Source organism: Thermothielavioides terrestris, chromosome 5 (assembly GCF_000226115.1).
Source record: "Thermothielavioides terrestris NRRL 8126 chromosome 5, complete sequence".
NCBI classification, from domain to species: domain Eukaryota; kingdom Fungi; phylum Ascomycota; class Sordariomycetes; order Sordariales; family Chaetomiaceae; genus Thermothielavioides; species Thermothielavioides terrestris.
Genome location: NC_016461.1, coordinates 2,146,441 through 2,168,656, shown reverse-complemented (window position 1 = coordinate 2,168,656; position 22,216 = coordinate 2,146,441). Strand labels below are relative to the sequence as shown.

General features: G+C 61.2%; 7 protein-coding genes across 7 annotated transcripts; 4 read left to right on the top strand and 3 right to left on the bottom strand.

Moving 5' to 3' along the window:
* Nucleotides 1-308: 308 nt before the first annotated feature.
* On the bottom strand, nt 309-1,820 carry THITE_45191 (uncharacterized protein; the record flags this gene model as incomplete). Its single annotated transcript, XM_003656679.1, has 2 exons — nt 309-521; nt 711-1,820. The coding sequence occupies 2 exons, from the start codon at nt 1,818-1,820 to the stop codon at nt 309-311; spliced, it is 1,323 nt and encodes a 440-aa protein (XP_003656727.1).
* A 982-nt stretch (nt 1,821-2,802) lies between these two features.
* THITE_46814 (histone deacetylase-like protein) lies at nt 2,803-4,293 on the top strand (the record flags this gene model as incomplete). The annotated part of the gene is made up of 1 exon (XM_003656678.1): nt 2,803-4,293. One exon carries the CDS (start codon nt 2,803-2,805, stop codon nt 4,291-4,293), a length of 1,491 nt encoding a protein of 496 aa, XP_003656726.1.
* Nucleotides 4,294-5,031: 738 nt separating this feature from the next.
* On the top strand, nt 5,032-6,779 carry THITE_2121779 (uncharacterized protein). Its single transcript, XM_003656677.1, has 2 exons — nt 5,032-5,438; nt 5,514-6,779. The coding sequence occupies exons 1-2, from the start codon at nt 5,249-5,251 to the stop codon at nt 6,479-6,481; spliced, it is 1,158 nt and encodes a 385-aa protein (XP_003656725.1). The 5' UTR covers nt 5,032-5,248; the 3' UTR covers nt 6,482-6,779.
* A 1,584-nt stretch (nt 6,780-8,363) lies between these two features.
* THITE_2070117 (uncharacterized protein) lies at nt 8,364-12,700 on the top strand (the record flags this gene model as incomplete). The annotated part of the gene is made up of 3 exons (XM_003656676.1): nt 8,364-10,891; nt 10,965-11,653; nt 11,750-12,700. 3 exons carry the CDS (start codon nt 8,364-8,366, stop codon nt 12,241-12,243), a joined length of 3,711 nt encoding a protein of 1,236 aa, XP_003656724.1. The 3' UTR covers nt 12,244-12,700.
* A 66-nt stretch (nt 12,701-12,766) lies between these two features.
* Nucleotides 12,767-13,767, bottom strand: THITE_2147221 (uncharacterized protein; the record flags this gene model as incomplete). Its single annotated transcript, XM_003656675.1, has 3 exons — nt 12,767-13,022; nt 13,125-13,579; nt 13,675-13,767. 3 exons carry the CDS (start codon nt 13,765-13,767, stop codon nt 12,767-12,769), a joined length of 804 nt encoding a protein of 267 aa, XP_003656723.1.
* Nucleotides 13,768-14,837: 1,070 nt separating this feature from the next.
* THITE_2121773 (uncharacterized protein) lies at nt 14,838-18,361 on the bottom strand. The gene has a single exon (XM_003656674.1). The coding sequence runs from the start codon at nt 18,033-18,035 to the stop codon at nt 15,075-15,077; it is 2,961 nt and encodes a 986-aa protein (XP_003656722.1). The 5' UTR covers nt 18,036-18,361; the 3' UTR covers nt 14,838-15,074.
* A 438-nt stretch (nt 18,362-18,799) lies between these two features.
* Nucleotides 18,800-22,183, top strand: THITE_135104 (condensin subunit H-like protein; the record flags this gene model as incomplete). The annotated part of the gene is made up of 4 exons (XM_003656673.1): nt 18,800-18,888; nt 19,016-19,628; nt 19,697-21,373; nt 21,474-22,183. 4 exons carry the CDS (start codon nt 18,800-18,802, stop codon nt 21,831-21,833), a joined length of 2,739 nt encoding a protein of 912 aa, XP_003656721.1. The 3' UTR covers nt 21,834-22,183.
* Between the last annotated feature and the right edge of the window lie 33 nt (nt 22,184-22,216).

Genomic DNA, 22,216 nt, shown 5'->3' with positions numbered 1-22,216 from the left:
TATCTAAGCACACTCATGCAATCTCGTTCAAACCTGAAGCGCATCAATATCATTCGTTTGGGGGCGTAGCGTTAAATATCGCCACAGCAGCCATGATATGTAGTAGAAACATCAGCATCAGACTTGCCTACCCGGTCAGCAGCTGGCCCTTCGGCGAACATATATACCCCGACAACCACAACACCCATGTATGTATCCGCTAACAACCATCCAGCAGGGAAGACAGACACATCAAAATCCCAATCTCGCACACTAGCGCACACCTGGGCTGGCTAGGCCTTAAGGCCAACCCTCCTGCCCGGAGCCTTCTACCCGCCCTTCTTCCTCAACTTCTCGCTACAGTCCGGGCAGTACCACGTGCCGTTGGGCTCGCTCTTGAGCCCGACACAGCCCCAGTGGAACCACTCGTAGGGACAGTCGTCGTTGTCGCACGCCACCATGTTGCCGAAGCTGACGTTCTGGCACGAGCAATATTTCCTATCGTCGCCGGCCTCGTCGTCGTCCACGTCCATGGCGTCGTCCTCGTCCTTGATTGTCGTCCGCGGGTGCGGGCTCGGCTGTGCCCCGCCGCCGCCGCCGCCCCCGGAGGAGGTGTGGCCTGCACCGGTGCTGATGGCGCCGGCGGCGCTGGTGGGAGCCGCGGTGGTGTTGGCCGCGCCGCTGGCTGCTGGCGAGCGGTGGCGGCTGCCTTCCCGCGCGGGGGCCGCGACGGCTTGGTTCGAGCCGGAGCGGGAGAGCGTCGCGGCGGGGGTGCCGCGGCCGCCGGTGCGCGTGTCGCTCTCGTCGTCGCTGCCGGACTCGGCGTCGGAGAGCTCGCTTTCCGCGGTGGAGGAAGGCGAATTCTTGGCGGCCCGCTTCACGCGCGACAGGCCGGACTTGTTAGTTCCGCCGCCTGCCGCAGGTGTTCCCTTCTTGCGCCCTGCTGTGCTGGATGGTGTCCCTGCTTTGCGGCCGGCGCCGGCCCCGGCTCCCTTGGATGTCGCCCGCGGCCCTGCGCTACCGGCGCGCTGAACGCCGGTGGCCGTCTGGTGGCTCTTGGGTGTGCCTGGTCCGAGGGAGGAATGCCGCGCCAGCCCGCTGGATGTCGTAGGGAGGTTGCCCAGGCCGCTGTTCGAACGGGGTCCGCGCTTAGGGGCTCCGCTGCCGGGACCTGCGGAGCTCTCGCGCGCCTGGCGGCTCATGATCATGCTCGCCGCTGGGGTGGCCGGCGCTGATGCCGAGCCGAGCTGTTGTGCCTGGGCGCTCCGTACCTGAGCGTTCGTTATCCGAATCTGACTGCCGTTTGCCATGGGACCCAGCGGGGAGGCGGTGGCATTCGCGCCATTTGCACCTCGGTGGGCGGGCGCCTCATTCGTGACATTGGCAGCACTCGGGCGTACGAGAGACGGCAGCTCGTCCGGATCGGTGAATCCGGGTTCGCTGCGGTCGTAGAGCAACTTGATTTGCATGTCGAGCTGGCGGATGTGTTTATCCATAGTCTGCTGCAACTTCTGGGTGAGCGAGAGCTTCTCGTTGGCCAGCTGCTCTGCCAGTGCGAAGTTCTTCCTGATGGTGGCCCGGTATTCCTCCTCCTTGGGGTTCGGGTGGTGGCTGCCATGCGCCTTGATCCACTTCTGTATCCGCCCATCGCGGTCCTCGATCTCCCTCACGAGCTTGTCATACTGGCGATCCTTGTCTGCTATCTCGTCCTGCAGGAAGCGCAGCTCCTCGGGCAGGTTCTGCGTCCGGTTGATCCACTCATCGAGGATCAATGCCGGGTCGAGCGACTCGACGGGCGGCATCTTCCTGACGAAGTCGATGGATAAATCGTCTCTAGGCATGGCTGTTAACCCGCCGTACGCCGCACGTGCTGCCGCGCGGCACCAAGCAGAGGAAAAACTCGACGCTTGTGACAGAGGCCGCACCACTCCTTCCCAGAGTCACATCAACGCTGAGACAACCTGGGAGCTGCTTGGAGAGGGAGAGGATGATAAAGAAGCCTCTGGCAACAGAGAACGCCAGAACGCCACCACCCAGTGCTGTATTGTGCCGCAGAACGGTGCAAAGTGAAGCGCGGGTGGAACGGCAAGGCCCTGTAATGAATGGCGCAGGCCCCAGCGCTTTGCACTTCAAGAGCGGCGGGCGGAAATATGGTTCAGGAGAGAAACCCACAGCGCTCACCTCACGAACGGCTAATATTGTTCGCTCCCAGTTAGCAAGCCACCCCTGCCGCCCACGAGAGTGGATGAGAAATGGATGAGGTCGAGCTAGAGTTGGGAAGGGAAGGTAAATTGGAAGGCGAGCCCAGGTGCTTGACAAGCCAAGAATGGCGCGGCTCTTGCCAGTTCCAGGTTTGAACTGCTTTTGGGCCGTCCAGGTCCCCTCCAATCAAAACTCGGCAAACCCTGGTGGATCTTGCCTTGCGTTCGGCGACTGCCCGAAGGCTAATACGTTTTAGGACTAGCGTAATCCGCGGAAGAGGGTCCGATTGCCACGATCCCAAATCACGGTCGTTTCATTCATTCTGAACTCCAGAGTTTGACTCTCGCTCTCACAACAACAGCGTGAAAGGCTTCTCAATTTAAGATCGATTTACCCCACGAAGTGTACAACAACTTTAAAGTCATCTTATATTGAAATTTCGTCGTGTCTCAGAACTGATTATAGATCTAGATTCTGTACGCGTAGTTCACCAGTTTCTGTGACGCCCTGCGGCATCGAGACAGACATCTCCCTCTCCCAGTACCTGTCCCTGGCTCTCCGAGACTCAAGGCGCTTCCTACAACCAAGCAAGACCTCGCTACCCATTCCAGGCCCGGCGCCATGGATGTTTCGGCCTACAGGTACAGGCCACCTAAGCCAAATTACTTACCGCACGACATCGAGGTCGACGACCCCATTGTGGAGGAGTACACAATCCCGCTTGGCAAAGCCGACGACCGCGAGAATGCCATCTTTTTCAACAAGATGAAGCTTGCAGCGCAGGAGTACGGCATTGTCAGGCCGAAGGGTTACACGGTCTCGTACCACGCCACCCCCGAGATGGAGAAGCATCACTTCGGCCAGACGCACCCCATGAAGCCGTGGCGCCTGACGCTGACCAAGAGCTTGGTCACAGCATACGGCATGCCGTTTGCCATGGACAACTATTTGACGCGGGAGGCGACATACGAGGAGCTCAACTCTTTCCATTCAAACGACTACCTCGATTACCTGATAACGGCAGCGCCCGAGGACCAGCCTCGAGATATTGACAACCCGGACAAGGAAGTCAAGTTCAACCTAGGCGGCAGCGACTGTCCGCTGTTCCACGGGCTTTACAACTACTGCTCTATGTCGGCCGGTAGCTCCTTGGACGCGGCTCGCAAGATTTGCAGCAACCAGTCCGACATCGCCATCGCTTGGGGCGGCGGGCTGCACCACGCCAAGAGATCGGAAGCGTCGGGGTTTTGCTACATCAACGACATTGTGCTCGCCATCCTGCAGCTGCTGCGCATCTATCCGCGCGTGCTGTACATCGACATTGACGTTCACCACGGCGATGGCGTGGAGGAGGCCTTCTTCTCGACCGACCGCGTCATGACCGTCTCCTTCCACAAGTACCAGCCCGACCAGTTTTTCCCCGGCACGGGCGCGCTCGAGGACAACGGGCCGAAAAACGAGCACAACCCGGGCGCGCACCATGCCATAAACGTCCCCCTCAATGACGGGATCACCGATGAACAGTACGAAGCGCTCTTCAAGAACATCATCGGTCCCATCAACGAGCGCTACCGGCCCAGCGCCATCGCCCTGCAGTGCGGTGCGGACTCGCTCGCAGGCGACCGCCTAGGTCGGTTCAACCTGCGGGTGCAAGGCCACGGCGCCTGCGTCCGGTATTGCAAGAGCCTGGGCTTGCCCATGATCCTGTTCGGCGGCGGCGGCTATACGCCGCGCAACGTGGCGCGCGCATGGGCCTACGAGACGTCCATCGCCATTGGCGCGGACACGCGGATCCCCGAGACGATACCTGAGCACACGCCGTGGCGCGCGCACTTCATCCACGACACGCTGTTCCCGTCGCTGGAGCAGAGCATGCACGAGCCGCGACACAACCGCAACTCGGAAAAGCGGCTGCGGGAGATTGTCGCCCACGTCCACGAGCAGCTGCGGTTCGTGGAACATGCGCCGAGCGTGCAGAGCCAGATCATTCCGCCAGATTTGGAGGGCATCCGGGATGAAGTCGAAGCGCGGCTGAAGGAGGAGAGTGAAGAAAAGGATGACGGGTTAAGGAAGATCAGGGAGGAGGGAGTTGGGCAGGCCATGGAGTTCTAAGAGCCTGTGCGTCCCTTGGATGAGGGTATGGGTCCGAACCGCGGGCGTTGCTCGGGCCCATCGGTGAATGGCTGATCACGAGGAAGCGTCGGTCTTGAACAGGAGAGGGTCAGTCAATAATTGTGGGTTAGCGAATGCGATTTCCGAGTTCTGGAGGCCCCGGCTGTGACTTGGAGAAGGGGCCATCGCCAATTCGACATACACTACGTTTCGGACACTCGGCGGGGCCGCATCTTCTATGGAATGTGGCGTTTCCCAGACGACCGGACATAGCCAAATACGCCTCAAATCAACAAGATTTCATCGTCACTGCCCAGCTGCACGCTGCACCTGCACAACATGGCCACATTCAAACTGGGTCACAGTTCGAACTTCCCTGCGCGCGCAGGGGCGTCAACACCGCGAGAGGCTATGGTTCATAAGGAGCGCCTGCAAGCGACTTCGTAAGCGCATCAGCTGGCCTCCTGCGATCTCATCATTGTGGGGTTGCGCGCTGAGAGAGAGGGCACGTCATTCATAGGCCGTCTGCTTCGCATGCATCCGGAAGGGGTCAGCGGCGCTATGTGGGAGCCCTCGTGCGTGCCGCCGCGCAATCTGCTGCACGATGTCGCCGCCATCTCGGCCACACTCTCGGTGCTGGCTGCGCTGGTTACCTGGGAGTCCTCCTGCAGCACCTCTATGTTTAACATCACGATGAGAGCGGCGTATGCAAGAACTGCAGCGGCTTGCATAAAGTTCGCCCCCCTACCGTCTATATATTGCCTGGGCGCTTCCCTTCCGCTGGTCGCCGTTCTGTTTCTGCCAACACACATTGTTGATTTTTCTCGTCGCTCTTTGATCCAGCCTGAAGTTCGCAGATTCAGCTGGGAACATCTCCGTTCCAACTCTCGTTCTCTTCCGGGACTCGCATTCTTCACCCGACTCTCGATCATCCTCCAGACGACCGGCGAGCAAGATGTCTCTGCAACGCGTTACGTCCCTCGAAACATTCATGACCTATCCCCAGGGGTTCTATGGTTGGGCATCTTGGACTCGGGTCCACAAGCTCACCTTCAACCCACTCCCGGAAGAATGGGATCCTGAACCGACGATTGAGCGACCCCAAACGATCGCAGCGTTCAATGTGTCGAGATGGAAACGACTGCGTCAGTCGAACCTCCACCCGGCCTTAGCTAAGGCTTCTTCGTTTTGCTAGGATGTCTCTGACTGACGGACAACAGTTCAAGTTATCGCCAGCATCGTCTGCTGCCTTCTGGCAGCGGGCGTCATCTTCGGCTACGGGGCGCTTAAGCCGGTGCTCAAGTCCGAAGGAGCTTATCGACAGCGCTGCGCTATCCCCAACGGTTTGCCCAAGGATGAGGAGATATGCATCGAGATGCACCTCAACTTCATGTTCACCATCGCTGTCGTGGCCACCAACGTTGCCGCTCTGCCGGTTGGCGCCATTCTCGACCACTACGGGCCGCGTGTGTGCGGCCTGCTCGGAAGCCTGCTCCTTGCGTTCGGCGCCGTCTTGATGGCGTTTGAGAGCCGGCTGCCAATTGACGGCCTCATGCTCGGGTACCTCTTGTTGGCTCTCGGCGGCCCGTTCACATTCATGTCATCTTTCCAACTCTCCAACGCATTTCCTCGCCATTCCGGACTCATCCTGGCCCTTCTCACGGCTGCCTTCGACGCCTCCAGTGCGGTGTTCCCGATCTTTCACTTCGCCTACCGAGCAACCGAGGGTGCTTTCACACGACGGACCTTCTTTCTTGTCTACCTGATCGTCCCTGCCGTGATCGCCCTGCTACAGCTCACGCTGATGCCGGCGCGTTCGTACAAGACGGCGGGCGAACTGGTTGGTGAGGCCGACGACGCCCTCTTCGACGAATTTGCCAGCAAAATTTATGACGACGAAGAAACGCCGCTTCTCCACGCACAGCAACGGCAGCACTGCGCCTACCTGATCGAGGGAATGGAAAACGTCCTCGGTGCAGAAGCATACGCCGACCGCGTCACGCGAGAGACCTCCGTCAACAACGCCTCGGGCGTATGGGGCTCGCTACATACCTTGTCGGCCTCGGAACAGCTCAAATCCCCTTGGTTCGTCCTGATTTGCTTCTTCACCGGTACGTATTTTCTCCGTCTATCTCCAACTTCCTTCTTGGCCCTCGCGCCCAAACCCGCTGACCACGGTCGTCCATAAAATAGCCGTCCAGATGACCCGCATCAACTTCTTCATCTCAACGATTCGGCCTCAATACGACTACCTCCTCGGCTCACCCGACGCCGCGGAAGCACTCAGCAACTTTTTCGACGTGGCTCTGCCTCTCGGCGGCATCCTCGCGATCCCCATCACGGGGTACGTTCTCGACCGCATCCACAACCCGAACATTCTCGTCATCCTCACGGGCGGCGCCACGATCATCGGCTGCCTCGGATTCGTACCGCGCTCGCCCGTCGCCGCGTACGCGCACGTCGCGCTCTTCGTCCTGTTCCGCCCGTTCTTCTATGCGGCGGTGCAGGACCTGTGCGCCAAGGTCTTCGGCTTCCGTACGTTCGGCCGCGTCTACGGAGCCATCATCTGCCTGTCGGGACTCTTCAGCCTCTCGCAGGGCGGCTGGGATTATATGTTTGAGAGGTTGTATGGGGGAGATCCGTCCCCGCTGAATTTCTTCTTCATGATGGTCACCATGTCTCTGGGCTCTTTGTTGACGGGGTATGCGTGGAAGGAGGCAAGGTGGTGGAGCGACGGATGGTGGGGCCGGTGGTGGGAGGAAGGACCCTCGCGCATCCGGGAGAGGAGACTGAGGGGCGGCTGGTGATTTTGATTCATTTTTTTCATTCGGGGTACATGTATATGGTGTGCTAGGGAGCGTAGGTTGGTATCAAGGGGATGGCATGGAGACGTCGGGTTCAAACTCGCGTTCCAGGAATCTCACGAGAGAGAGTTGCTGTGGGTTTTGGATAGAGCTAGGGGTTCGAAAACGTTTCTTCTCAATTGTTCCCCAGGATGCGATAGTGAATGTGTGCGTTTGCTAGACATACGGCTGTTGGTTCAGCTACCTTGGTGAAGAAGGACTTGCCTTCTTCAGACTTGCATTGCCTGTGGTCCGCTCGGCAATTGCAAACAGCGGTTTAAAAATAACAATCTCCAACGGCGGCCGGGCCCGCTGCGCTTTGATCTTCAACCGTCATCCCTGCCGAGTCTGGTCTGATCCGAGCTTTGACGCGCCGTCCTAACAACATCCCATGTTCCTCCCAACGCAACGCGCACAGCTGGAGCCGGCCGTGCGACCCACCGAGATGGGATAATCACCTTACTAGTACTCGCCTACTCCGTACACTACTGTGTATGCCTACCAGTCGAGCCAGTTCAGGACCCAATGCCGCTGCTCAGGTGGATATTGTGGAACTGCCAGGAAATGGAACCGCTCGGGACGACGATAGAGGGCGCTTCCTGGGCGCCCTCACTGGTCCGTTTGCCCTCGTCAGTGGCTCTGTTGCTCGCTCGCGAGCTTGTTAAGCGCCCGCACTGCGAGGCCAATCACGGCGGGACGACCTTTGATGCCCCTCGTCCCTGCCCACGACCCCTGTTTGTCTGCTGGTAATCCCTCCCCCCTGTCCCCCTACCCGACGAGGTGCATCGGGGCCTGCGCAACTGGCCGCATATTGCCCTGCCTGACGTCCTCGGTTCTGAACTTCGAACACCTGAGCTTCGGTTCTTGCTTATCGCGAAGCTTGCAGCACGAGACGAAGACTTTTGTTGCAAGCTTGCAGCTTTCGTCGCTTCTCTATTTCCAAACGGCAGACGGCCGGAGCAGTCGCCGAGTCTGCCCCGCCATCTCGCACGCTCGGTAGCGCTTCCCCCGCCTGTGGCCTGTGACAGGGGTGGCCACTTGAAGGAGGGGCGCCTTCCTGGAGAGACAGAACGAGGACGGGAAGCTCCAAGAGCAGCAGCTACCTTAGGTACTCTTTCCTGCTCTCCAACAAAGCCTCGAAAGGCGCCTCGGGCAACACCTGCCGGTGGTGCACATTCGCACATTCGCCTTCAGAGATCCCCTTCCGAAATCCGCCAAGGCGCCAACATGGGCTCTCGATCGCGCGACGTGCCCGACGAGGAGCTCTTTATGAGCCGGCCGCGGCCCGACGCCGACGACTGCGACAGCCCGACGGTCGAGCCGCTGAGGATATTCAAGCCGCAAAGCCCCGCCGGTGATAAGACGTCGTCAAACCGGCCCAGGTACCCCACGCCTCCGTCTTCGTCTTCTCACTCCGCTGCTGCATCGTCGAGCTCGGCGTCCAAGCCGGGAATCGCTTCTCTGCCGCCGCTGCCGTCCTTTCCCTTCGGCGCATCAAGCTCTGCCGCCCCGCTGCCATACCCCGACGACGACGACCACAAGACCAAGCCGCAACCCAAGCCGAGCCGTCTTCCGTATCCCGATGACGGATCGAAGTCGTCGTCTCCGGCCGGCAGGGTCTACAGCCCCCCGCCGGCCTCCTCAAGCTCGTCGGCGCAGAAGGACCCGCTTTCTCGTCCAACGGTCAGCACGGGGGACAAGAAGGCAGGCCTTGCCGAGAGGCGCGGAACCGCAGTCACGCCGCTCCAGAGCCCCGTCAGCCCTGCCGGCGGCGACGACGACGAAGGCGGCCTCTTCGCCAAGCCCCTGAGGAACCAGGCCGCCCCCGCGCCCAAGGTCTCCAACGCCTACCAGCAGAAGCCCTACTATCCTCCACCCGGCGGCGCCAGCAATCAGGGCGCGAACATCACTCGCTATGATTCGACAGCCTCCAACTCAACCACGCGCGCGAATCGTGGGTCGCCGCCCCCGCCCGAAACGCCCGTCGTCGAGCCAGGCGTGATTCCCGGAGGGGACATCGAAGCACGGTATGCAGCCGCAGGCATCTCGGGTACTGCGACGCTCAACAGCCTGCAGACGCCGAGCGCCGCCGCCCAGTCACGGCTAGCACAGTACGCCAACCAGCCGCCTCCGGCCCAGGCCCAGCAGCCCCGGCCGTGGACACCAACCGAGACGCCAGGCCAGCAGCCGTTCGGGCCGCCTACCGTGTACCAAGGCTCCGACGTGGTGTCGAGCCCGTCGCCGCCGCAGCAGACGCCGGCTTTCAACCTTCCCCGTAATCCCAACCCGGCAACCCAAGTGCCCACAGGAGGCAACCTGCAAATAAGCGTGCTGGAGCAGGACTTCCAACGCATGCAGACTTCGACCCCCCCGCCGGCTTATACCAGCGTCAACCCCAATGCGAGCTCGCAATACCCAGCCGAAAAGCAACGGCCTGCGCAAGCGAGCTCGAGCGCCCCGAACTCAACCCCGGCCGCGGCTTCGTCTGCCGCGCCCGCGAGCGCTCGGCCGGGCTCCGGGCCCTCCTCCACCGTTGCCTCTCCGGCGGCCCAGAAACCGCATCCGGCCGCCGCTTCTGCCGCCGCCGCCGCCGTTCCTGCGCACAACGCAGGGCACCCCGCCTTTGCCAACGAGGCCCAGCCGGCGGCGGCGCAGAACGGACAGCCGGGGCTGACGCACACTCCCTCGCTCCTCGCAGCTGCCCAATCGCCGCCCCCGCTCCCCGAGGGCTGGATCGCCCACCTCGACCAGAACTCGGGCCAGTACTACTACATTCATCTCGCGACCCAGGCTACGCAGTGGGAGTTCCCTAAGGGGCCAACGCCGCTGAACCACGATGTCGCTCCGCTGTCGCCGGCGACCTCGACGTACGGCAATCCGATGGCGTCGCCACTCTTGGGTGGCGGAAAGTCCGCTCTCGGTTCACCTTTGTTCCACCCCCAGGGCCACCCAGGCTACGCCGAGAGTATCATGAGCGTCTCGGCGTCCGTGGCCCCGACGGTAGCCGGATTCACCGGTCCTCCGCCCAGCGCGGGCGTCGACGTGTACAGGGTCATGCCCGCCAACGGCGTCTACTTTGGCCCCTATCTGCGCTATGTGAACATGGATCTGGAGAGGGGCATCTGGCTGGGTAGCATCCTGCTGGTCACTGACGCGCCTCAACCACCGACCATCCACATCCACTTGAGCGTGGATCTCTCTCCCAATCCCCGGCAGCTTATCCCCCAGAACATCTACACCCACCAGCGATGGGTCTTCTACAAGTACGACATAGACCTCCAGATGTCGGAACACGGCACGGAGCGGTGGACGTACGCCGTGACGTCGCACCTCGGGTGCACGCGCTATGAGTTCGTCGTGGCCGGGCGCTACGAGACGGGCTGGCGCATGATTGCCCACTCGGGCAACGACTTCTCCCCGTCAACGAACCAGAACGAGCGGGCCAAACTCGGTGGCGTGAGCTTCATGTGGAAGGACATCCTGCAGAAGAATGTCGAGTGTGGCGGCTTCCACGTCCAGCTTGGGCTCGGCGCCCAGATCTACGGAGACAGACTGTGGAAGGAGGTGCCGCTGCTGAAGCAGTGGTTGTCCATGCAGGGCAGAGAGAACCGCAGGAATGCGCCATGGACGGCGCGGCATCAGGAGGACGTGTCGCACGCCTACTTCCACTACTACACGAGCCACTTTGACCAGCCCTATATGCGCGAGGCGTTTGCGCAGATCCCCCACATCTTGCAGATCGACGACCACGACATGTAAGCTACTGCTCTCTTACCGTCACCTTGTCTTGTGAACATGGCCTTCCGATACTGACCCGTTACCCCGCAGCTTCGACGGCTTCGGCTCCTACCCAGACTACATGCAGTCGTCGGCCGTGTTCAAGGGCATCGGGCGCATCGCCATCGAGATGTACCTGCTGTTTCAACACCACACGACTATCGAGATCCTGCGCAACGTCAGCTCCGACATAGACTTGTTCACCATCACGGGGTCCGGCTGGCATTTCGTCAAGTACCTCGGTCCCGCAGTCGTGGTGGTCGGTCCGGATTGCCGGTCGGAGCGCACGCAGACCAGGGTCATGGCCGGCCCTACGTACCAAGGCATCTTCCCCAAGGTGGCCACCCTGCCGCCGAGCGTGCAGCACTGCATCTGGATGATCTCGGTGCCGGTCATCTACCCGCGTCTGGAGACGGTGGAGACGCTGGCTAACACGTTCGCCACGGGCAAGAAGGCGGTCAACACGACCTACAACATCCTCGGCAAGGTGACCAGCTCGGTCGCGGGCGTGGTGGGCGGCAAGGAGGTCGTGGCGCAGGGCTTCAAGGAGGTCAAGCGGGCGGTCGGCAAGTCCGGGCTGATGGGGAGCGTGCTCAATCAGTTCGGCGAGATCGACATCGCCGAGGAGCTGAAGGACCTCTGGACGCATGAGTCCAAGGACCTCGAGCGCACCTACCTCATTCGCACGCTGCAGGGCATCGCACAGCAAAAGGGTATCCGGATGACCTTTTTGTCAGGCGGTAAGTTTTTGCCCTACTAACAACCCCTTCTCCCCCCCCCCCTCCCCGCCCCTCCTTCGTGTTTTCCCAATGAACACTAACTGATGCACCGCCCAGACGTCAACTGCGCCGGCGCAGGCCTCGTCCACGACCCGTCCCACCCCTCGGACCACAAGACCATGTACCAGATCATCGCGTCGCCCGTGGTTGCCGCCCCGTGCGGTTCGTACCTGCTCAAGATGCTGCACAACAACAAGCTCCTGTACGTGCCGCAGAACGGCCACCGCTCCACGCACGAGGTGTCGGACACCAAGGAGGACATGATGGAGATCTTCCACACCGACGCGTCGGGGGCGCCGCGCGAGCTCAAGAAGCTCATGGCGCGGCGCAACTACGTGGCCATCGTGGCGTACGACCCGGAGGCCATGGCGCACGCCGCGGGGGGGATGCCGACGGCGGGCGGGTACGCGGCCAGCGTGGCGAGCGGGCAGTCGGGTGGCCTGAGCAAGCTGAGCTTGGCCGTGGACTTCGTGGTGCAGGGGGATGGGCCGTACCAAGGGACGAACAAGTACGGCCCGGTCATTGTGCCGCATCTGGAGTATGGGCATTGATCGATTCTGCTTGGGCCTGTCTGCTTGATGTGGATGGGTGGGGGGAGGGAATATAAAGGGAGAAGGACTGGGATGATCTATGACTGAGGTATGCGTGTTGGATGTCGGGGCGTGATATGTTTCCTATTTGGCTAGCTTCTCTGAGCGTGTTCTGCTGTTGTAGTTAGTTGGATTCACTTGTTGGGTTGCAGTTGGTTGGATTCGCTTCTTGGGTAGATCTCGGGGTGCTAGCAGCCTTGTTTTTGGAGCGTTTTTGGTATGAGGGGGTGTCTGAATGATGTAAATGGCCACTTATTCATCGGTCAAGCGTGATCAGTAGTTCTCCATCACCGGTTATTTGTGTCTTAGTGGTTTGTATATCATTAGGCTGCGCGAGGTCCTTCCCAAGACGGAGCGCAGGGAGTCCTGCCAGTGTCCAAAGCCACGCGAGCGATGCTCTATGCTCACTCACTGCTAGGAACAGTAGCACCCTCCTCCCCCACCCAACCACTCCTTCTCCATGCCCCCTCTGCACCCACCCCTATTACTCCAGATCGAACAGCTTCTTGAGCTGGGCCATGGTGTCCTCGGGCCCCGTGACCGAGTGCCCGATGGTCCGGCTGTCGGTGTAGATCTCGTAGTCGTTGCCGCCCTCGAACGTCTTGTCGCCGAAGAAGTGGATCGTCGTGTAGCGCACGCCGTCCGGCCGCTTCGCCTCGTTCTCCACGTGCTGCAGGCAGTACGTCTTGTCCCAGCCGTTCGGGAACACGTCGAAGGAGATTTGGCCGCCGATTGCGAAGCTGTTTTTTGTCGTCGTTTTAGTTTTTTGAAAGTTAGTTTGGCTTTTCTACAGGGAATAAAATAAAGAAAAAAGAAAGAAAAGAAAAAGAGATAAAACGCACGTCAGCCCCAGGTGGCCGAACCGCTCCCGCAGCTTCTCGACAAAGGCCTTGCGCACGCCGTGCTGCTTGTCGTACGCCTCGAACTCGAGGCGCTCCTGCACCGACGCGTTGCGGCCGATGGGCGACACGTTGATCATGCCGTTGCGGAACTCGACGAAGGTGCCGCGCTTGATGGGGATCTCGAGGTCGGCCAGGTAGTGCAGGATGAAGCGGACCAGCTCCTTGTACTGCTCCTCGCCGATCCAGCGGATGAAGCTGTTGGACGGCAGCGGCTCGCCCAGCCGGAACGCCGTCAGCCCGTTCTCGGCGAAGCAGAAGTCGAACAGCGACGTCACGTTGACGTCCGCGCTGCCCAGCTGCTCCTGCTGCTTGGCCAGGTCGCTGCCGCCCACGAAGCCGATGGCGACTTTTTGGCGGAGCCGCGCGAGGAGGTCGAGCATCTCGGGGGAGGCGGACTTTTGTTTTTCATTTTCTTCTGATTAACTTGACAGCCCTAACTAAACCGCGAGGGACGGCGGGAAAGCGGTCGTGTGTGTGTGTGTGTGCGTACCAACCGCGCCGGCGTGAGCGTGCCGTCGACATCGAACAGGCAGATGGTGTTCTTGATCTCGCGCTCGGCGAGCGGCGGGTACGAAGCGGCCATGGTTGCGATTGTGTTTGGGCGGCCGGACCGAGAAACGAGTCGAGAGGACGCACGCAGGCTGGAATTGGAACTGAGGCACAAAGAGAGAGAAAAGGAGAGAGCGACGTCACGTTGAATTGCTGGATTGCAAGGTGCCGCTTCACCAACCACCTTTATGAACTCCCAAACTATCGGTGAAGGGGTCTGGACTCCCTTCTCAAGACGAACGAACCCCTTTGCCCCACGTTGCCGTTTGGAGAAGCTGACAGGATGGTTTGAACTGCCCCTCCTGACCCCTCCTGACCCCTCCTCCACATTTGCTGGACCGCCAAGCACTCGAAGTGGGGCTTCAAGACAGGGGTCCAGCAGCACAGGGTCCGCTTCCGTAGGCAATCGCGGGGCACAACACAGTCCTGGCTGACAAGTGAAGCATGAAGCTTACACAGGCACCCACTCAACAAGCTCCTATGAAGGGGAACAAGGGTAAGTGGGTATAGCCGGGCAATGTCAGCGAGATATGGTTTACATCACTAGTTATAAGATTTGAATTTACTATGTATATACGAAATACGATAGGTATCCGTCATATGCAAGCAGATCCTCACGATAGACACTCGAAGATCCCTCAAGGGGCGTGGCCGCCCCGCCAAAGACGCCCTTACACCAAGCCAGGACTCCAATCTCAACAACCAGCATTCTCCCAACTCCCACCGCGACCTCAATGCCAGTCGCCCCATCTGGCCATCCACAACCGGCCGACCGGCAGCCGGAGACCAGTGCTCCACCAAACAACCAGTGTCCCGACCGCCCTCCGCTCCAATCTACCGCAGCGTAGCCAGCGACCGGAGCATTGAGGATTAGGCCGAACCAGCCGCAACCTCCATCACGACGTCGTCGGAATCGGCGGGAGTGCCCGCGTCGCTCAGCGCTTGGGCCAGGGGCGGCGGCGGTCTTCCCGCGTCGCGGGCTTTCCCAGACGCCGGGGGTGAGTGGGCAATCCGGGAGGGGCCAGCGATGACCCCTCGGCTGGCCGGCCACCGGTTCCCCGGAAGGCACCTCTTGGCAGCGTAGGGTGTTGGCTGGCAGAACTGAGATGAGGAGCAGCCGGCTCCGTCCAACAGGGAGGGGTACGCTGATAGAAACGCGCCTGGTCGCGGGCGAGTGCATAAACTGAGAGAGGCGAGGCAGCGTTCGGTCTCGACATGTGCCAGCCGTGTAAGGTCGTCCACACCAGCGCAGGTGCTGCAGGCGTATGGTCACTGAATTCGATCGGCTTAAACATGTTGCCCCGCCCGGCATGTACCCGCGGTGATAATGCTTGCCAGCAGTCATGACACGTCCGACCAAGTCCCCGTGAGCTCCGCCACGAGATTGACGATGGTCCCAACAGTCCATATGCAAATCAAGCCCCAGCCGATCTTGCGGCTCATAACCCAATTGTTCGACGGCACCGCGATGAGCAGGACGGTGAGCGTCAGCAGCACAGTGGCAGCCGAGATCAACAACGTCCCGCCGACCTGAATGCGGTAGGGCTTGTAGTGCAGCGGCGCCCCGGGGTGTTTGCGGTGCTTCTGCTTGGCCGAGCTGATGCCCATCCACGCGCCTCCGATGCCGACGCCCAGGAGTATGTTGAGCATCGGTCCGCCGAAGCACGCGGCCAATGCCATCACGGGATACCCCAAGCGGGCGACCGTGACGTCGGCGACGAGATCGCCCAGCGAGTTGCCCACGGCAAACACAGTCAGTCCGAGGATAGCTTCCGAGATGTTGAGAATCACGCCGAAGGCCTTGAGCACGCCGACGACCTCCCCGGCGATGGTGGAAATCCACGCGACGCTGATGACGAACCCCAGGAAGCAGAGGAGGAAATGGTACTTGGGCTTTTTGTCGGCCGAGGTGGTCAGGAGCAGAGGCCCCAGCAAGCACAGGGAGAACACCAGCGAGTACAGCGTCATCCTGAGGAGCGCCTTCTTCGGCTCCACAAAGTCGTCGGCCGTGTTCGCCCACGCGATGAAAACGACAAAAAGAGGCCCAGTGAAAAGTTGGACAGCGACAAGCCATCTGTTCCACCCCGACCGAGCGTCACCAGATGAAGCCGTGTCGCGGTGCGAATCGGCGCCTGCTGGCTTCGGACGCTGCGAAGCGGGTACCCCTGATGTGATTTGCGCAGCTGGTGGGTGCCGAGCATCCAACGGTAGCGTGCAGGGCGACAGGTAGAGCGGTGATGATCTCGACGTCACCGAGCGGGTCCGTCTCCGGTAAGCCTGCCACTCCGTTTCAGGTTGGACGGTGCCACCCTCTTCGACCCATACCGGCGTGGCTATCCCCCCAGGAGTGCCGGCTTCTGGAGAATCCGCCGGACCGATCTCGGACTCGTTCTCTTCGTTCTCCGTCTCCACCACCGGAAGCGTTGCGACGAGGAAGAAGATGCTTGGGGCCGAGATCAGGCTGACCAGCTTATCCCACAGCGTCTTCTCCTTCCACCCCTGCAGCGTTGGGAACATGGTGGCAAGAAGCACATGGGGTGCCGGAAGCAGTCCGTAGGGCCACCACTTGACCGGCCTCGGGCGGTCTTCCTGTTCATCTAGACCTGGGAAAGAGTGAAGTCTAGTGTCAAGAGGGCCAGGTAAAGAGAACCCGCCGAGCTCCTGATGGGGCGTCAGCACGGCAGGGGACTCCGACAGGCCAGGGAACGGCGAGAGCGAGGGCGAAGAGCGTCCGCTGGAGGGCCGGCCCGGGGAGGGAATTCGGATGTGCAGAGACTGGCCCGTCGGCTTCGGCACATCATGAGAGCCGCGCGGCGAGGCGCCAGCCGACAAGGCGGGGCCGTGAGGCGGCGCAAGCCTTCCGTCGACGGTCCGGGCAGTCGAGCTTGTGCGTGTCTCGGGCAGGGAAGCAGCGCTGGTCAGAGGAAGATCTGCATTCTGCAGGTTCAACGGCGAGTTTCCGGACGACAGGGCTCGTTCCCTCGTTCCAGCCGCGACCTGGGCCGGCGAGGCTTGGATTCGCGAACGGCCGCGTGTATCCTCGGCAGTCGAGCTGGCCGCCGGCTGCTGCTGGAAGGAATGCGTCCTACCATGGACCGGGCCCATGTGCATGTTTCTTTCTTTCTGCAGCGAGGAGAGGACCGACCTAAACTCGAGCACGCCCACCAGACTCGGTCGGATCGGGGTAATGGTGGTGTTGCTCCGTCCCCATCTCGGCCTGTTGACGCGCATGCTGCTCGCCATTTCGGCGGCGACGTGTATCTCTCGTTGCTCTTCCTCGTCCTCGTCCGGCTCTGCCGTGGCACCGCTGTCGTCAGGCGCCCGAGGCATGCCGTCGACCTCAATGAGCGGTCCCCTTTCCAAGGCACTGATGTCGCCTGGTTCGGGCGCACGCCGGGACCGACCGCCGACAGGGGTTGCCTCGTCTTCATCCGGCTCGTCACGGTAGGGTTCCAATTCTTCGGCGGCACGACCTGGCGCACCATACATGTGCGTGCGAGATGCGGTCACCCTCAGGCGATGCCTCCTCCTCCGGGTGGACAGCCAGTGCCAACCCACGACGACGATCACATAGAACAAGTAGAAGCCGATCATAGTGAAGCACTCCCACAGGTGCAATTCGCCGTCGGCCAGGAAGACCATGGTGAAGCTGACGGCTGCGATGAAGAAGATGATGTCCCTGACGAAGGTGCGTTTGCTGACTTTGAACTCGCGCACCAGGGCCATGGAGCCGGCGACGACGGCGGTAATGAAGCCGGCAGCGCCGATGAGCTCGCCCACGGCCATGCTCCCGCTGTTGGAGCCCATGGCGGCGAAGGTGCTGAACACGTCGGGCGAGCCATTGCCGAATGCGAGGAAGGTGACGCCGGCCAGGCTCTCGCTCAGGCCAAGCACGCCGGCGATGGTGCTGAGGTTGACGCTGAAGAAGTCGCTGGCGGCGATGCCGATGGTGGTGAACAGCAGGCCGAGCCAGGCGGCGAGGAGGGCAAACGCGGCCGGTTTTGCGGCGCCAAGGGTGCAGTAGTAGAAGGTCAGGTAGTGGATCAAGCCGGCCTCGTCGTCCTCGCAGTTCTCCAGGACGAAGGCGCACTGGTCGGCGGCATGGTGGACTTCGCGGCAGCCGACCTCGTCGGCTCGCAAGTCTCTCGCGCCGAGATGGCTACTTCCGACGCCATTGGTGCCCGACGCCTGCCTGAACAGCGCAATGGCAGCGATCAGCGAGACCAGCAGGACGGCGCCGACGGCTGGCCGGGCGCTGTGTCGGCTCCGCAGGCGGCGACCGCGAAGGGGAGACGGCGACATTCTGCCGCCGGAGCATGGCCCATTCGAGCGGCTTCTGTCGACAGACACAACGAAGCGAAAGGGGTGCTGATGCTTCACTTCGCGAGCTGTTTTTGAGCGCGGGCGGGCAATTGACGTGGATGAGATCATGCCATGGCAGTGCCGCAGCTCTCGGACAGCGCTAGCTTCGGGAGGTACGACAACGGCGTGGATTCCACCTTGCGGAGGGCCAATGGCGGTTGCCCCACAGCCGCACCCCTGCAGTCTCTGGGCGCTCCAATCAGGCCCGCCGACGCTGCCGCTGCCTGGCCGGAACACGCAGGCTGACGAACGTTGCGTTCAGCGTGGAAGCCAAATGCTCCAACTTGGAGTAAGACGCTCTTTGTAGAAACAAGAAACCGATAGTCTTCGGGGACATGCAATTCCCTTGTATGCATCCAGAATACCTCGTCGCAGCGCCATGGCTCACTGCGGCTGACCGCGCTCAGAGCCGATCGGGAATTGTGCAGTGGCAGTGAAGAACGCCAAGAGCCTTGATGAGCGGGGTCTGGAATGGATGGAGCCTTGGATCAATCTTAGCGAGTTATCAGCACGTGCTTTGGCTCGCGGCTCGACCCCATCCAACCCCTCCAGCCAATCGCACATCGTCTCCCAGCTGACCAGGCCAAAGTAAACAAAAACACTTTGGGCTGCAGCCAAATCGCACAACTGACGCTGGTTGACGACAGACGCAGGCAAGCTGCAACAACAGCGACACGCATCATCACGATACAGCAGCAAAAAATATGCCTCGCGTCGCCCAGGTGTCGCGCAGGAGCGGAAGCAGGGCCGCTTCCGGCTCTCTCCTCGGCTCGCCGTACAAATCGCCCATAAAGTGAGTCGCGACACGCGTGTTTTTGAACTTGGTTTGGTGTGATTCGATTTGATCTGAGCCTGGGGGTGTCCCCCGCGCCCGCCGGACAAGAGAACATCGCCCATTGACCGCACGGCACTTCAAGCAGGATCCCGCTCAACGACGACGCCCAAGAAAAAGCCCAGCGTTCCCACGGGCGTAAGGCCGCCCACGAGGCTCAGATCAACCAGCTCAGGGCCGCAGCGACGAGCACGCCGCGCAAGTCGGGCGCCACCCTCAACGACCTGCAGAATGCCGACTCGCCCGGGTCCAACCCGCGCACGCCGCGGCGGCGCAAGAGCGGCAACAACCCCATCATCGTCGACGATGACGAGCAGCTCGTCGTTAACGGCAGGGCCGTCACCCCGATGAAGCGCGTCCCTATCCTGGCCAACTTCGAGGAGTGGATGAAGATGGCGACCGACAACAAGATCAACGCGGCCAACTCGTGGAACTTCGCCCTGATCGACTACTTCCACGACATGTCCCTGCTCAAGGAGGGCGACGGCGTCAACTTCCAAAAGGCCAGCTGCACCCTGGACGGCTGCGTCAAGATCTACACGAGCAGAGTTGACAGCGTCGCCACCGAGACGGGAAAACTGTTGAGCGGTCTGGCCGACAGCCGCGACAGCAAGAAAAAGGACCGCGACGGCGAGGACGAGGACGAAGAAGAGGACGAGGTCGACGAGGACGGCAACGTGCGCCAGAAGTCGAAGAAGAAGGTGCGGCGCGCCGTCCATGAGCTCCATGGCTGCCCCTTTTCACATAGAGTGTGCTGACACCCGCGCAGACTCAGAGATCGTCCGAAGCAACCCTTGCGCCGTCATTTGCTTCGCTGCAGCTCAAGAAATTGGAACTGGAATTTGCCGTCGACCCGCTGTTCAAGAAGGCATCCGCCGACTTCGACGAGGGCGGCGCCAAAGGTCTCCTGCTAAATCACCTGATGATCGATTCCCGAGGGCGCATCGTATTTGACAGCAGCGATGACGCCGAGGACGCCGCCGAGGCTGCCTCCAAGTCCCGCAAACGGGGCGGTGGGGAGGCGCTTGACGGAGAGGAAGGCGACGGAGAGGCCGACCTATCAACTGATGATCGGGACAAAACGCCGGCGCCCGAGGAACCAGAGGAAGAAGAGGACGTAGAAATCGATGTTGCCGGTCTTGGCGCGAGGTTCTTCCCTGATCTGAGCCTCCTCGACAGCATGGACGTCTGCCCGTCGCTGAAGACGTTCGATCTTGGCGACCCATCCGGGTCCTTGGACATCCCGTTCCTGCGGGCGCCCGACGATTGGCGCCAAGATCAGGACAAGGAAAAGACTCCGGGTCCTGACGGAATCGGCGACAAGTCCGGCATGTTTATCGACGAGGAGAACCCGCTTGGTTTCGACGACGAAGACGGTCTCGGATCCTTCGACTTGGGTGCCGACGTCGCGTTCGGCGAAGGAGGAGAGGCCTGGGCGCGCGAAGCCGCCCTCGAGCCGCAGATGATGCGCCGCTTCGGTGACGGTTTGGGGATGGGAGACGGCGTCGGAGCTGATGGGGAGGGCGACGGTGCTGATCTGCTGGATACCGGGGCCGGCGACTTTGCCATCTCCATGACGCATTCGCAGAAGGACGACAGGGTGCATGAAGACATCCTCAGCTACTTTGACCAGGCCCTCCAAAAGAACTGGACGAGCGCCGAACACTGGAGGATACGAAAGATCAAGGACGTCAACAAGCCAATCGAGTCCACAAGGCAGCGCAAGGAGAAGCAGCCGTTCGAGATCGACTTCGCTGCGCCACTGGATCAGGCAGTCGCAGAGTTGATCTACACACAGGCTTCCTCCAATTCGGTCATCTCCTTGCCCAAGAAGGACTGGAAGTCGAAATCTCGCAACCTCCTGCCCGACGACAAGCACTTCAGCTCCAAGCAGCTCCTCAGCCTGTTCCTCAAGCCGAAGGCGCGCATGGGCCGACGACGCGTCCTGGGCGGCGGCCGCATGGGCAACATGGACGCCCACCGCCAGAACGACATCCCCGAGGGCGAGATGGACGAGGCTTTCTGGGCCTCGCAGAAGGCTCCGCTGCAATCCGCCGAGGGCGGCGCCGGCCATTCGGACGACTCGCCCCTGCCGCAAGGCGACTACGACGCCAACTTCTTCCAAGACGACGACGGACTCCCCTTCGCGGGTGCCGGTGGCCTCGACGACGACGACGATGACGACATGGACGAGTTCGCCGACGCGCGCGAGCACTTCTCGCCGGAGGCCGGCGCCGCGGGCATGATGACCGACGTGGGCATGACGGGCGCCTTTGGCGGGATGACGGTGACGAACGCGGCCGATCTGGCGTTCGGCACCATGCTGGTGACGCAGAACAGGCGGCTCCGGCCCGAGTACGTGCAGTACGCGCGCGTGGCCAAGAAGGTGGATGTGCGCCGGCTCAAGGAGGAAATCTGGAAGGGCATGAACTTTGACAGCCTGACCGTACGTGCCGTGTCACCCCCTACCTTTCCCCATTCTTTTTACCTTCCTTCCCCTCCAACTAACCACAAACCCAACGCCTCTTACTCACATGCGCATGCAGGACAACACCACCACCACCAACAACAACAACAACAACAACAGCCGCCTCCTCACCCCGGTCTCACCCGAGAAACCAACGACAACGGGAGAAGACACAACAGCCAAGGAAGCCGGACCAGCCGGAGGACCCGGACCCGGCGCCGCCGACCCCGGCCCGACCCTCAAGTTCACCGAGGTCATGAACGGCCTGCAGCGCGTCTACCCGCGCCAGGTCATGGCCGACATCTCGACCAGCTTCTGCTTCATCTGCCTGCTGCACCTGGCCAACGAGAAGGGCCTGGTGATCGACAAGACGGACGCGCTGGACGAGCTGCTCATCCGCAAGGACTGGAGTGCGGAGATTGCCGAGGGCGGGGAGTGAGTTGTGTTCAGTTGAGTTGAGCTGAGTTGAGTTGAGTGTAGCTGAGATAAATTGTGGCTGGTGGTGCTGGTGGTGGTGCTGGTTACACGGGGGTTGGCAGCCATCTATTTTGTTCTCGGATGCGGGTTGGGTTGGGGTGGCTGTGTGGTTGTGATGGGTTGGGTAGATTGGGACTTATTTTTGGTCGTGGGCTGGCTGGCTGGCTGGCTGGGCGGGGTTTCATGTTTTCTTTGGCTGGGGCTGGTGTGATGAGTGATGCTTGGTGGTGTACGCATGCAACCGGGTTTAGTGTTTATGTTCTATTGTTGTATGTGGGTGGTGTTACGATGATGAATATTCCTTTCCCTGCCGCCCTCGCGCGCGTGTCTCTCAAGTGTGTTGCC

What these genes read in the sequence shown, in the direction of transcription:
- THITE_2121779 (XM_003656677.1), top strand. Translation starts at nt 5,249, where the DNA reads ATGTCTCTGCAACGCGTTACGTCCCTCGAAACATTCATGACCTATCCC. An exon ending in GTCGAGATGGAAACGACTGC is followed by an intron (nt 5,439 to 5,513) that starts GTCAGTCGAACC and finishes GACGGACAACAG; the next exon opens with TTCAAGTTATCGCCAGCATC.
- THITE_2121773 (XM_003656674.1), bottom strand. Translation starts at nt 18,035, where the DNA reads ATGTCGCCGTCTCCCCTTCGCGGTCGCCGCCTGCGGAGCCGACACAGC.